Source organism: Sapajus apella, unplaced genomic scaffold, assembly GCF_009761245.1.
Source record: "Sapajus apella isolate SASKATOON/1434 unplaced genomic scaffold, GSC_monkey_1.0 scaffold19, whole genome shotgun sequence".
NCBI lineage: Eukaryota > Metazoa > Chordata > Mammalia > Primates > Cebidae > Sapajus > Sapajus apella.
The window spans coordinates 10,587,285-10,602,893 of NW_022436959.1; the positions used below are offsets into that span (position 1 = coordinate 10,587,285).

Below are 15,609 nucleotides of genomic sequence, written 5' to 3' on the forward strand. Positions count from 1 at the left end.
TTTTTCATTTTTCCCCTGAGAAGTCTGGTAATCTCATTGTCTTCTCCAAATCCTTCTTCAAAGTGTTATGGGATAGACTTATTCTTCCTACTTTGAAGTACAGAGATGACACCAAGAATTAGAAGCAGTATCCAGTTTATGTGAGTAACAGGGCTGTAACAATACGCCCCACTTTGCCAAATTTCCGTAAGAGTAAACATGACTCTAGCTATCCTATTTCAGTCTTTATCCTTCCATTTTTTTTTTTGAAGTTTATATAATACTAAAAGGCACATGCTTATATATTTTTTAAAATATTTTGTTGCTGTAAAATATATCAGTCTATTGAATAGACAGAACAGTCCTTTAGAAGTGTAATAAAATAATATAAAAATCCTTCATATTACCAATAGTTCCAGTAGTAAGCCCCTGGGGAGCTTGCTTTTCCTTGCTGTCATAATTTTGAATCTTTTGCCCATACACCTTAGATTTGACTCTAACTTTTCCAACCCTTCTACCAGCGTTTGTGGCTTGCCACAGGTCCTGGGAGAGAAGAGTGGGTGGTGTGCCGTTTGTATAAATCCTCCCAGCACTTCTCCTGTCGTTTATATTTTACTGCTAGCACTAGCCAGTGGTGTCCTCTGTTCTCCCAGTCACCTCTTTCATCTCCCACTCAGGGGCATCTTGTGTGCAATGCCCAATAGTGTGTATTGGCTTTAGGAACAGGGGAGTGTGTTAAAAGCTATAGGGTGAGGAAGGGGAACTGGGAGAAGAGATATTTGGGGCACCCCAGGTTGCAACTGTTTCTAAATCAGCACTAGAAAGTTTGCTTAAGATGTACTTCAGATACAATGCTATGATAGTATAGAACCTGCTCATCTATGTGAAAGTGTTTTCAAAGTCCACAGACAGACAGTATTTAAATAAAATTTTAGAAAGCAATCCACCTGTAAATTGAAGAGTTTAGTGAAAATTAAGGAAGAGACACGATGACTTAGAGTTAAGGCATATGCCTAAAGTTAAAATCCCAGCTTATGTACTAAATGGATGTGTGAACCTTGACAAGTTGTTCAAGCTCCGTAAATTCATTTTTCATATTCATAAAATGGCGATGATAGAAGTACTTATTATTGCATCATAGAATTGTTGGAGGATTTAATTACATAATGGATATAAGTGCGTATGTAGACATTTAAGCAATAAATATTCACTTTTCCTGAGAAAAAATATGTAATACATAAATAATGCCTGGGCAAGTGGAGATCTAAATCCAAACTTTATTTCAGAGCTTAACTGTGTTTTATGTTTTAAAATACATTATAATTCAGTAAAGCTGTTTTCTGAGGGTGTTTAGTGAGAAAGGTAATCATTATGTAAGTCAAAGATTTTTTTATATATAATCTTCCTCTTCTCCCTGGAAGAGATGATAAAATCAGTCCTTAGCCTTGATGTGAACAACCTTGAGTTGGTGCTAACAAATTGTCTTCAGCCTTTTTTATAAGCAGTGTCAGCTAATTGCTAATCACTCTTCTTTTTGGTTATTTATCCTAAAGATAAGAACATTAGTAAGCCATAAATACCCATTTTGTAAAAACTGCATAGCTAGACAGATTTGTAATCCTTATTAGGGTAATAATCCATCTGTTATGGAACTGGATCAATTTGTAAATTAAATTGATTAAAAGGGGGAAAAAAAGGGCCATGACTTTTCCCCCATTAAGCATTTCCTCAAATGCTAAAAATATTTGGGGAGACTCAAACTCTTCCTCTCTTTGCTCAACGTAGAGGGAAGGCCAAATATCTATTAAAAAGAGGTGTGGGTGCAGTTTATGTTTATTTTTTTAATTCTGATTGCTCCTGAAAATTTCATATTTTTGACAGGGTTTATTGTTAAAACCTTTTGATGACTGCCAGAACATTTCTACTGTTCTCACTGATCAGTTTAGTAAATGTGTGACTATGTTTGAATTTTCTTCTGCACTTAGCTCACTTTATTGTTATTTTTATCCTGTCTGATAAAAAATCTCCTGATGATTCTTCTAACAATGTGTGATTGGAATAATAACTTCACACACTGAAGAGTTTTGTGCTGCAGCTGAGAGGCATGTAAATACAAGCTGCTTATTTGCAAGAAGCTTCCAGATTTGCAATATGATTGCTATGGAAACCACATAATGAAAACCTTATAACCATCTGTGTGGTTTGATGGATTTTACTGCATAGCTGAGCTGTTTTTGTTTACTGTTATTAAAATGTTGAATGGAGTGTATTAACTCACAAACACTGGCTCTTTGAGATATTAATTAGTATTGTACAATGATTGTGCCTCAACACTAAAATACATATTTAATAATAAATCTAAATAAAAAACATGTGAATGTATATATTTCTAATATATTGTGAAGGTGATTATTGCCTAAAGTTTTGGTCACTTGTTCTTACATGTATTTTTGGAGAGCTTTGTTAAGATTTATTTTTATGATTTTTTAATCCATTTGTTCACTCTGTATTTATTGAACACCTCCTTTGTGCCAAGTTCCATTCAAGGTTCAGTCTGAGGGTTTTTCCTGCCCAAGATTCAAAAACATACACAATATTTGATTTTGTTATCTTTTATATGAAAGCTGTTTGTATTGCTAGTCCAAGATAAAATGAGTTGTTTAAATATTAAGAAAAATTGATATAAGAAATGCATAAGGCTTTGATTTAAAAGTATCATTACCAGGCTTAAAATGGAAAAAGGAAGTGTCCTTAATGAGCATCTCATCCTCTAAAATCTGCGTATTAAATATCATCTCACATGGATTTCAATTTGGATATTAAACATTGATAAGTAAATTCTTTAATACCATTATTCTTATAATTTAAGAATACATATTTCTAAGGACAAAGCTGACACCAATATACAATTCAGAGCACACATTACTGACACTTAAATTTTAATAAAATTAAAAAATCATAGACAAATACTTCTAAATTCATTGTTAAGTTTGCCAGAGAGCAGCATTTTTTCATTAATTACTGTAATCAATTTTTTATCTTGATGCTAATTTGGGTGGTGAAATCTAAATCCCACAGTCTCTTTTTTTATTTTTGAGATGGAGTTTCATTCTTGTCGCTGAGGCTGGAGTGCAGTGGCACGATCTTGGCTCACTGCAACCTCCACCTCTCAGGTTCAAGCAATTCTCCTGCCTCAGCCTTCTGAGTAGCTGGAATTTCAAGGGCCTGCCACCATGCCCAGCTATTTTTTGTATTTTTAGTAGTGATGAGGTTTCGCCATATTGGCCATGCATGTTTCGAACTCCTGACCTCAGGTGATCCACCTGCCTTGGACTTCCAAAGTGCTGGAATTACAGGCATATGAGCCAGTGCACCCAGCTCCTGCAGTCTCTTTAAAGTCAGGAATAGTTCTTACTGCATTGACACGGTTATAGCTTTTGACTGAGGAAAAGTGCTTTTAACCATTTTTTAATTTACTTCTTACTATTGAATTTGTGACTAAATTAAAAGAGGAGTGGGTGCTACAGAAAGCAAATGTGAAAAGTAAGGAAAGCTTTCTCCTTCACCTTTTACAAAATTATCTGTCAATAAAATGAGGTTAGAATAAATGACTGTAAATGCCCCTTATACCTTTAAAAATTTCTATGGAAACACTGTATTAACCCATTTATTAAAGCTAGTCCTCGAAGTTTGGCATATGTGAGATAACAATTGTTAAAAAGAAAAGAGACAGGATACTTTTTAAAAGTGTAGTATACTTTCATTAGGTCTTCTATTTATTTGACTGAACCATGTTGTCAGTGTTGGGTTTAACAATATTAATAAAGTACCAGATATTTTCAGGTGTCCCTTATATTGGAGCTATCATTATTTTGTTTGAATTGAGTTACAAAAATTCATAACAGTTCTATTCATCACATAAGTACCACTACCTTCAAGCTTGATTGACATGCCAATTTTGATTCATCCCCATTTAAAATTTTCAGGAGACCCCTAAATTTCCACCTGCAGTCCTGACTGCTCTACCATACTTTGCAGTTGCCCCTGGACCTGTTCTCTGGGTTGCCCCACCAATACATTAAATCCCTCATGTTGAAAGCACAACTCCTTGTGTTCACTGGTAAGACAGGTTATCTTGGCCATCCTCCTTTTAGTAGTAATATGCCATTTCTCAGCTAAGCTCAAAACTTTAGCCATCCTTTGTTGCTCTTCCCCCCCCCCCCCATTCCTCCACATTCAGTCAAGCACAAAGCTTATCCATTCTAGTTTCTTTACCTCTCATAAGCATCTCCTTTCCATTGCCTTTTCCCCTTCAGTTCAGGACTTCCTTCCCCTTCTTTAGGTTATCTGAGACAATGGGATCAGATGTCCATTCCTGAAGATAGCTTCAGTCCTGCTCTTTCTCTGCTCAAAAACCTTCTAAGGCTCTTATTGCCCACCAAATAAAAGCCTGAAGTCCATAACAAGATGTTCATCACCCCTCAACAGCTGGTCTAAACTATGGGCATAACTCCTAACTGGCTCTTTGCCTACGTGTAGCAGATTCTTTAGTCAAAATGAACGTAACGGTACCTTTTTCTTTTAAAGTTCATACCTATCACTCTGGAAATATCCTTCTGACACTCTCTCCTTATTTAAATTCTCTACATCCCTTGGAGCCTCCATGGTACTCCCTAGTTGGGTGATTTCTCTGCTATGCTTCTTCATTACTTTGTGCCTCACCTATCAGGTTTAGGCCCCTTCAGCCTGTTTTCCTTTAGATCTTGTCTTCTGTCCCATATGTGCTGTTGGCTTCCTGTGAGCAGAGGCTTCCTGTTACTTTTACCTCCTTGGTAGATCCCCTCTGTCTCACAGTTAGTTAATATCCAATGAAGATTGATTGATTGATTGATTGAATAGTTACCATGGCTACATTTATTTATTTTGCATATTTTTCTTTAAAGCTTAGGAGTTTTCTTGGAATTATGATTCTTTTTGAACCCAGTTTTTCTTTGGCATGCCATTTGTTTATTTGTCCTGCCTTAAGTATTTCTAGGTTTGTATGTAAATCATTAGGTGAGAAAAAAAATAACGTAATAAATATTTTTCTTGGTGTAAAAGAGTTAGTTTATTAAGTCTATTTAAAACTCTTCTCATTTAATTTTATCTTATTTCTTTCCACAATCTGGGGAAGGAATGGGATAGATGAATGTGAAACAGAAGTAAATAAAGCACTGGTTATATGTAGGATAAAGAACATTAACTTTATAATCACAAACCTAAGTTTGAATGACACACATTGGAAGTCACTTCACCTTTTTGAGTCTCTGAAAATATGCTGGTCTGTAGAATGAGAATTAAAAATTGTTTGTCTATGAGATTTTAATATCCAGCATTGTATATGATACATAATAGGTCCTCAGTATAATTTTGGGGGAATTACCTTGAAGGATGAGGATCCTTATAGTATCCTGTGAAGATTAAGTGAGAAAACATATGAAATTATATGATACTCAATAAATGATTTATAGGTTAACTGCATTTTTAATCACACATTTTCTCCTTGCTATATGATGTTTTAGGGACCATGATTTTATATATGATACTCCTGCCACACAATATAATGTGGTGCATCAGTATAATGCTTGGTGTTACTTTACTGGATTTAGGGCTTTACTGAAATGAAGATCATTCCAGATGAGTTTCTAAAAGTATTTAAAACAAAACAAGCAGTGCATTAGTACATATATTAAATTTTGCCAAGCCATTTGGAAAGGCTGCTATTTGGAAGTAGCTGGTATTTTCTTTTTTCAGTGTTAGATTGTTGAAAAAGGAATGTGAATCTTGAGTTGTTTTATTCTTTGAAAAATAATGTTTGTGTTATAAACTTTTAGTTTTGCTTTTAAAATGGAGTGAGTACTGTATTGTTTTCCCTGAGAAAACCCTTCAGTGTGCCATTGATAATGTTTGTTTACAGAAGAAGAAGAAGACAGCAGTGCTCCTGTGAAAGTGGAAGAACAAAGGAAGATGAGTCAGGACAGTGTTCATCACACCTCAGGTAATGAATTGTGTAGCTTCCTGGCAAACCTTATTGTGCTTTTGTTCACTTACATTTTATCCACGTTCTTACTGTTCTGAAGACATTTACACAGCTCCCCAAAGTTGGCTTGTTTGGCCTGGATATCTTATGGCTGATAAGCTGCTTAGTCCCATTTAGGATGCATGAAAACCACTTGAGAAGGATTTATAAAGTAAGCCAATTTATACAAGGTATTCCTTCCTGAATTACTTTGTAATGACTCAATTAGCTTTCATTTCTGCACAAAGGAGATTTAGTTGCATAAATTAGCTTATCATCATTGAGGAAGTGTCACTGCTAAAGGACAGTTTATAGATACAACATGCAGTTGCTGTCAAACCTATAAGAATGTAATATAGACATCTGTGTATACTTTGTGCTTGAGCAGAACAGACTTCTGCCATTCAGAGACTAACAGGGGACAACAAGTTGCCCAGGGGACTGGCAATGTAGACGTCTCTGAAAAGGTCAACTTGACACAGGCTCTGACAATCGACCCACAGCTCTGTCTTCTTTGATAAAAATCAGATAAACTTAAGACTGCTAATTGATCTGCAGCCTGTTTAAATGTTGGCCATGCATATCTTCATTGCATATGATTAACACAGCAAGCAAATGAATTGGGTAAGAAATGCCAGAGTCCAGTGACAGCAGCTTAAAAATTGGAAAAGGACACTGGTGGCCTAAAAGGCTAGGAAGGATGTTCCCCTTATCCATTTCCACTTGGCACATAGCCCCAAGTACTAATTATGAATGAGACTGGAAAAATAACTGCACACGCTCTGTGCAAAATCACATGATATGGACAACTTTTCTTGCTTGTTGTTATTTCCAAATAGCAGGAGATAAACCATATCTGTAGTGCAAGCATGAGGTTAGTTTTGATAAACCAGCAATTATTTTACACGGAAAGAAGAAAAAGACTGCCTTCTTATCAGGACTTTACACCTCTTCATAGCCACATGTCAGCTGGGGCAAGGTCTGCCATATCATCTCTGTGTCTTGCAAAAAGCTAGAGTTAGGGTCACCTTCCCCTCTCTGATATGTCCATACATCACTCTTTCAAGCTGTCAAGGCTGGGTGGACAAGAAGTGTATGTTCAGGAAGTGGCTTTCCAGAGTCCTTCCTACTGTGACATGTGGAAAGGAAACAGAGGCCTGATTCTAGACCTGGACAGGAAAGCAGAAGTAGGTTGCTACAAAAGGTTTTGGTTAGTGTTTTTTTTAGAAAGGAAGCAAGAACAAAATCATTACATGTTAGCACTCTAGTCCTATAAAATGCAACTATAAAACACTGAGGCTTAGCGAAACCTTGAGGACTCTGTTCAATAATAATTTAAGTGTATATGTTATGGGTTATATATCATGAAGCTTCTGCCAAAAGCATGTAGTTTTCTTTTTAAAAAAATTTCAGTGCAGGTATAGAAGGAAGATACATACAGGTGGTCCTTCCACAGATATAAATATTTTGGCTTAAAGCAATTGTATTTTTCAAAAACTCTTTAAAAGTAAACATCTCACAAATTTTTGCCTTTGAGGGTAGGAAAAAAAAAAATCAGTTTTCCTCAAAGGAATGCAGTAAATAGATCTAGGCTTTCATGCAATAGCTATATAAGCACTACAATAATTCTTATCTTTAGTGACATGAAATTCTTTTCAAGCAACAGTTTTAATGCTTTTGCATAGTAGTGACCTTTGCTCTTCCCTAGGCTGTCAAAGATGTAACACTAGAAGTTTGTTTGCCACGCAGGGCGGTGAGTTGACAAGGGTATTACTATCTTGCTGAGCATCACATGACATGAACTTCTAACCTTACTCAAGAATGTTATATATTTTTCACATTGACTGATTTTACTAAACGCTCCCCACACACAGACTTTTCTAATGTAAAATATGTAAGCAAAAACAAAATTAATCTTGTGTTTCTTACAAGTTTCTTCATTTTCAAACTTATATATCTTGCAGATATGTGAGTGACTGTGTGTCATATACATACACACACACACACACACACACACACACACCACATATATAAAATAAAGATTCCATTTGATTTTTTGAACATTATAGAATTTGCTTACTTCTCTAAAATAGTTTTTAAATCTTGTAACACCAAGGAAGATATTCTCCACTGTCTTATTCTCATATGTTTCACCTGTTGTCATGTTTTTCATCTTTGCAGAGTATCTATGTTTCATAACAATTCTGTTAGCTTTGTCCAATGATCTCCTCTTGTATGTTTTTAAAAGCAGGAGTAAGAACATTGTTTAAATCTTTCACCGGCTGGCTAATGTATTTTTTTTCCTTCTCACTTTCTTAATCATTCGTGCCTCTCATGACAAGAAACATAAGGTGTTTTGTTTTTTTTTTTTTTGGTCATTTTGAAACTATAGATCATGATGTGGATACAATAGGAAAATTAATCCATGTCGTAAAGACAACTAAACATAATTTGTGCTTTAAAATGTATGTTTATGACATTTGCCTCATCCCATTTTTTAAAAAAACGTATCTCAAATGGATTATTTTTCAGTGTTTAGGGGTGAACAGTGTTAACTTTTGCGAACCTACTGTGCTTTTGAGGCTGTCTATGCTATTTTTTTGTGTATGTTTAGCTACACTTTAAATTTTTACAAGTAAACTAGAGGAGATTGCTGCTCTCTAAGGAACAAGATTGTTCCTGAGTTTTGTGTCCAGATTTCATATCAAGAATTCAAACATTACTTCCCTGAGGAGACTAAGGCTAATAAACATCTATTGCCAGGGTTTTTTCCCCTACTTATAATTTTTCTGCTTTATAACTAGTATTGCATACTGAAATAGATAGACTAGTAAATCTTATATGTATGTAGCTGTGTGACATAAACAAATTATTCTTTAACAGAGTTCTCATATGGGACACAAAAATGAGGTTGATCTTTGGATAACATCATCATCTAGATTATAGAAAGCACAGTTGAAAATGCATCTTTTTCCCAGTATTGCCAAATCGCTAGCTCTGTTGCCTCTTTACAGCAGCAAGATTTAATGAAATGCTCGTGATGCACATCTAGGGAGAGATGCATCTTGCACACGGTGGGGGTCTCTCTTCCCCTCATGTGCTCCTGTAACTCCCATTAGTGTTAATGGGAGTTTCACCAAGCGTATCGAGGGGAAGAGAGACCCCAAAGTGATAAGGATTATGTGTTAGAAATCACCATATACTTTTCTTTTCCTTCTTTCTCTCCCCTCCCCTTTGAGAATCTATCAAATGAAAAACTATTGTAAGAGAATCTGAGAAAAGGAAGAGCAGCAGCTTGGACAGCTGGGGAACCCACTGGGACAACATAGCTAAGCCACAACCTCTACTCTAGTTTTTAGCCAAGTTTTGTTTCTTCCACCTTTTTGGAGCAAGCCTAAAGCTGAGCAGCATGGGGAAGACAGAGTAAAGAAACCAGCCATTTAGATCCTTTTACCTCCTAGCCAGTTACTGTGGGGGAAGACCTTGCATGTGAAATGATGTCATCCTCTCTTTGCTCTAATTCCCTGACTTTTAAACTGACACTGACGGACTGCAAGGGGCACAACATTTGACCCATTTACCAGTTGATTTAATCTGACTAGAATGTTTCAACTTCTAAATCTCTATTTGTCTAAATAAGTGGTTTTTAAAGGAAATCAGTCACTTTATTATTAAGTGATTTTTTTTTTCCTTTTTAAAAAATGGACAATGTTTGAAATGGTCTGACCAGCTGGAGTGCCCTCTAGTGTCCATTTTTAGAATTTACTTAATATATGCTTTGGGGGAAAAATGTAATATAGTGGCCACAAGCATTGTTAGTACTTGGTTGGTTCCCAAGCTTGTGTACATCCCTGCTGGTATCAGTGATGAATGCTCAAATGCAAGTATGGAAAAGTCAGTAAAGTATCTGTCTCTCCCACTGCTTCCTCCTTTCTGTTCCTCCTTCCGTCCCCACTCCCATTGTCCCTCATTCTTAGAAAACAAGAGACAAAAATTTAATACAGGGATTTTGCTAAGGTGTACGTCTTCTAGTCCATCTTTATTTTCTTGTAAGTGAAAAGCAGCATTCCATTTCCTAAATATTCAGACTCCAAATTATTTAGATTCTTTTTTGGCTTTAAAATATTTTATATATTAAAGAGAATTTTTAAATTTTCTAGTAAACTAACACTTTGTATAAATCACAAACTGTGTGTAATAAGATGAACACCCTAATGATGTGCTAATGTGACTGTGTTGGAATCATAAAAGAAAGCCTGCTGTTTGAGAGCCATGTGACAATACTGAGATGACAACCCTGGACCAGCATGTGTCTCAACAGTTATCCCCTCCGAATTCAAAGATGACATTCCAGTGATATAAGTTGTCAGCACATATGTATTCTGCCTAGCTAGTGACTACATGGACATCTTATTGATATTACTTGCATTCTTTTTGTGTTAACTCATCAAAACTCAATTATCATGAAATTAAAAACAGGAAACAGTTCTTCATGTAACAAAAGCGTCAGTGTGTTTAACTGTGTTCTGTGTTTCAGGAGATCCACATTGTATAAGTGACAAAGTATTTATTACCTATTTATTGTGGTATTACAGAGTGGAAAGTGCTAAATAATCAATCAGTTAATGGTCTGTATGGCAGTTTGAGCACATCACATCCATTGTGCTTATGCTGTTAGAAGGATGAGCTGATACTCCAGTGTACGTTGCATGTTTATTCAGAGCCTAATGTCCGAAACTGGAGCTGACAAAAATCTGTTGAAAAATGTAGCTTCAACACTGGCAATTTCAAAGTTGCTAAAAAATTTCAAAGATAACTTTGAGCGGCTTTGGGTACAAATGTCACTAAGGAAAACTGCTGCAACTACTCTCTATATCATTTCCACGTTGTCCTCGTCCATTAACCAGCTCTAGGGTTTAGTTTTTTTTTTTTGTTTTTTTTTTTTTTAATTTTGGTTCCTTAGTTTTGGTTTTATATTTGTACATTAACTCCATAAAATCTCAGTGTCGTTAGCATTTCTTAGGAGAATACTATTATTATTTTCATGGAGTGTCCCAAGTTCTATGAGATGGTTATTTCACAAAGTATGTGTTACATCTCATGGATATTGCTCATTGTGAAGTGTGGTAGACATAACTTCAAAACATGTTGCAAGTGGGCTCAGATTTGTTCTTTAAAATAAGTGGGAAGCAATCTTTAGGTGCTGGTTTGATGACAGCATATAGCAGTTACAGGTTTTAGATGAAAGGCAGAAAAAGAAAAGCAGAGATTCAAAATCAGATATTTTTGAAAGCTGCCTTAAGAGGATATTGAGAAGTAGGAGTCATGTGGATGTAATAAAATACTCATTTACTCAGGACAGAGTTTTTTTAGATTATTTTGGTGATCTAGGACATTGTTTAATTTCTGTTGGTTTATTTTGAAATGAGGGGTTATTACATGAATGCCCTAACTCATGCTTTCTCTTTCTTTTTCCTAGGGGATAAGAGCACTGATTATGCTAATTTTTACCAGGGTTTGTGGGATTGCACTGGAGCTTTTTCTGATGAGTTGTCATTTAAGCGTGGTGATGTGATTTACATTCTTAGCAAGGTAAGAAGATGCCCCAAAATGACATTTGTAAAGAGGGTATACAAAGCTTGATTTTTAATGCATTTGGATTCACAACACGAGGGAAAAATGCCAATTGGAATTCTTCTAGGTCCTTGTTAACAATTGGGAGTTAACAATAATTAATTATTTTGTCAAGCGAAATGTAATCAAATTTTAAACACAATCAGATAACAGGATTCAACTTAGCAGTGTGTTTACCTATCACTTCAGTCCTTGGCTCACATCCACCTACTGTCTTCTCCAGAAACAATATACTTATGTGAAAGCTAACATTGTAAGGTATTAGGTTATTTATTATGTTTTTCTTTCCTCTTCCTTTTTATTCTTCTGTGTGCTTATTCTGATTTTGTCTGCCATTCACTACTGGAAACACTGTGTTTATAGAACAAGTTTTTCATCTTTATGTAAATACATTGGGTGTTCCGACAATTTAAAAGCAATGCTTTTCTATTCAGACAGGCTTAGGTAATTTTTTTTTTTTTTTTTTTTTTTTTTTTTTTGAGACACAGTTTCGCTCTTGTTGCCTAGGCTGGGATGCAATGGCATGATCTCGGCTCACCACAGCCTCCCCCTCCCAGGTTCAAGTAATTATCCTGCCTCAGCCTCCCAAACAACTGGGATTACAGGCATGCGCCACCACGCCTGGCTAATTTTGCATTTTTAGTAGACAGAGAGATTCTCCATGTTGGTCAGGCTGGTCTCGAACTCCTGACCTCAGGTGATCCGCCTGCCTCAGCCTCCCAAAGTGCTGGGATTACAGGCGTGAGCCACCTCGCCTTTAAGTTGTTTAGCATACCGTGTTTGTAAACTAAATGGCAAAGTATATTTCTACAAGCCCATCATATATATACATATACATATTCATATATATATATATATATATATATATATACTTGTATCTGCTTCTTAAAATACTGGATTATTCAGAATCTTTCTTTCCTTAGATCTAAAAGTTTCTTATCTTGAATATACTTCTGGTAATGTATGTGAGCTCCCTTAATTTTCATATTTTAATTTCCCCTATTTTAATATGGGGATTTAAAAATTTCTCTTTGTCTACTTACAAGACTACTTTAGAAACAAATGATGGATGAAAACAATTTAAATATAAGTAGAAAATGTTAAATCATAAGTCTAGGAGTCTGATGTGGTTTCTTTCTTGATAAGAGAAATATTTTGGACTTTTCAGAGAGATGGTATGAGGTAGTTGTTAGATGCAGAAGACACTTTGGAAAGAAGATCACATACTGAATTTTAACACTAGATGGCTGGTGCATAAAATCATAACACAGAAAATCATCGAATGTTAGAGTAATGGGTCTCAATGATAATCATCTAATTCTTGGTTTTATAGATAAAGGAACTTGGGTCAAGAAGATGCCAGAGTCATGACTTGAGCTGTGTTCTTGACTCCCAGACCAGTGCTTTTCCCTTTGTTTTCCTTCCTGTCCTCCCTCCCTTCCTCCCTCCTTCCCTTCGGCACCTACAATGTGCCAGAACCCATTCTGACAACTGTGATAAAGTAAATAAAGCCAACTATGATAATTGCTAGTTAGGGTGCCCAAAGCTGAGACTGGTCACTTATTTCTCTCAGTCTTCTGCTCATTAGTATGAGTTTTTATTACTGTTGTTCCCAGAAAGATGCTTTCAGTTCTTGGACACTACAGATAGGCACATTACAAGTCTTGATTAAGCCTGTTATTGAGCATTAAATTGTCCTGAGTTAAGACAACAGCTTTTTGAGTTATTTATTTAATAGAGAAACCAAACTGATTAGTTTCAGCTCGTGTCAAGAAACTTTCTTGGAATCATTCCTAAATTTATATAGCTCACAGTCTTTTTAAAACCAATTTAACTGCAATTGTTTATAAAACTGAAACGTTGATTAGATTTTACTTGCAAGTTCAGATTATAGGAGTGAATGGCATATAGCTATTATACTCCTTTCTTAAATATGAAATTTATAAAGCCCATGTGGATCTACTTATAAAACCCTCTTTATGAGACAGGTTGTCTTTGCTGCTGAAAGCCTAGGTAGAGCACCAGCTTTCAGAACTGGCTGGGAAACAAGCAACCATAGGCATGTCTTATTTCTACTATTGCCTCAGAAAATAGTTTTCTGTTAACATGAAATTAAAAGTGTAATTATACATGTGTATCATACTTTTAGGATTCTAAGGGAGGTAGTTCCTGTTTTGCAGAGACTAATTTTATTCATGAAGCCTGATTAGAGAACAAAGGTTAAAGGTGTTCCAGCCCATGGGAAGCACATACGTCCATCTAAAATTTTTATGCTATTATTTAGGAGAGAGCTGATCAAAAATAATTCCTCTGCCAGCTTTTTGCAAGGCTTGAAGTTTCACCATCATGATCATATTTATTAAGGGCCTTCTAGAGATGAGTAATTTACCTGGGGTTCATTTCGGTGTTTGAAAAAAGAGCTCAGAAAGAAGACCTGTTAGCCAGAATGTTTTTACCTTTGACTGAATAAGGTTCAGTGTTCATTGTCACCCAACTGCGGACCTAGTGAAATCAACCTGATAAATCTTGGTGAGGGTGAAAAAGAAAGGACACTTAGCTTTCCCTTGATGTGATTTGGACATATTCTGGGCTGTTGATGGGCGTCTTGGCTGTGAGTAGTCAGGTTGCTTTGGGGTTGAGTCTATGTTTGTGCAGACTTATTTCCCTACCTCCTTTGGACAAGTTCAGCTAGGAATATCTTGAGACTTTCTAGTAGTCTTTATTGACTTGGCCTTCCAGTTTTATCAAAACTTTGGCAAACTCAGACCATAAGTTAATACCATAAATTCATTTAATATGTGAATAACTGCAATTTTGAATGCTTGACATTATAAATTAAGTACAATTAGTATAGAAATCGCTTGCATTGTTAGTTGACTTGAGATTTGTTTAATCAAGTTTCTCAGAGTTATATTTAGATTTCGTCGTGATGGGATGAAATTTTACCTTTCAATTTATTTTTTTACACCATCTAGTGGCTCAGAATGAGTGGTGCAGGTAATTGCAGCTATTGTGCACAATCAGAATGGTGTCATAAATTCAACTTTAAATCCAGCTTGGGTTATTACTTTCCTGTCTCATGTCAGTAAGATATTAGCATTAATCATGAAAAATTTTGTTCATCATTCTGAATTAAATATATAAATTGTATATATAAGGAAGAATACGTTTTAAGGATTCTAAAATAGTATTTGTAGAGACATAGAAAATGTGTACTTTGTAAAGAAATTAATGCCATGACTTGTCTATTAATAATAAATAAGACCATTTAAAAGATTTTAAAGATATGTAGCTTTCTTTTAGTAATGGACTCATTTATAATTTGAAATACCAAATTATCATTGTTTAATTTACCATCTAGAAGTTTGTCAGTTCTGAAAATATTCTTTAAAAAGCAACACAAAATACTTTAAGAAAACATGCATGCTTTCAATATAAACAAACATTTAGACAAAACAAGAAATAAAATTCCATGCATGATAATGAAGAGTGTTTTAATTTTGTAAATGTAATGGCAGAAAAACATTTAGCTTGGGGATTAGGCTGTCTTCATTTAAAAATCACTATAGAAATATAGTTTGATTTTAAAATTCAATATTTTTTTTTCTGTTTTGCAAGAAAGCCTTGATGGAATGTTAGCTGTGCTCAGTCAACCTGGGGATGATTTATTTATTTTAGGCCTCTTTTGAGAGTTACATAAATCTTAGCCTTTATTTTTTATTTTTCTTCTGGTGCAAATCAAATGTTGCAATAAAGAAAGAAGGGAGATACTGTGCTCTTCCCCCTTCCTTTTTTAACATTTTCCAATTAGCAGCTCTCATGTGACCCCCTGGTTGAGCTAGCCCCTCCTTCAAAGTGTCCAGCATTTTTTTAGTTTTAACCTTTGAACCTCACTAATAATAAATCTAAATACCGCTTGCCTTAAAAGGCAAGCCTAC

The 15,609-nt window shown here is 35.3% G+C and overlaps 1 protein-coding gene across 3 annotated transcripts in view; it reads left to right on the forward strand.

Annotated features, from left to right (window-relative positions):
• SKAP2 (src kinase associated phosphoprotein 2) overlaps nucleotides 1-15,609 on the forward strand; it is a 222,209-nt gene that overhangs the window by 189,174 nt on the left and 17,426 nt on the right. For all 3 annotated transcript variants that reach the window (XM_032286940.1, XM_032286939.1, XM_032286938.1), the window contains exons 10-11: nucleotides 5,936-6,016; nucleotides 11,517-11,629. In XM_032286940.1, coding sequence (XP_032142831.1) covers nucleotides 5,936-6,016; nucleotides 11,517-11,629 — 194 coding nt within the window. The remainder of the gene's footprint in view (nucleotides 1-5,935; nucleotides 6,017-11,516; nucleotides 11,630-15,609) is intronic.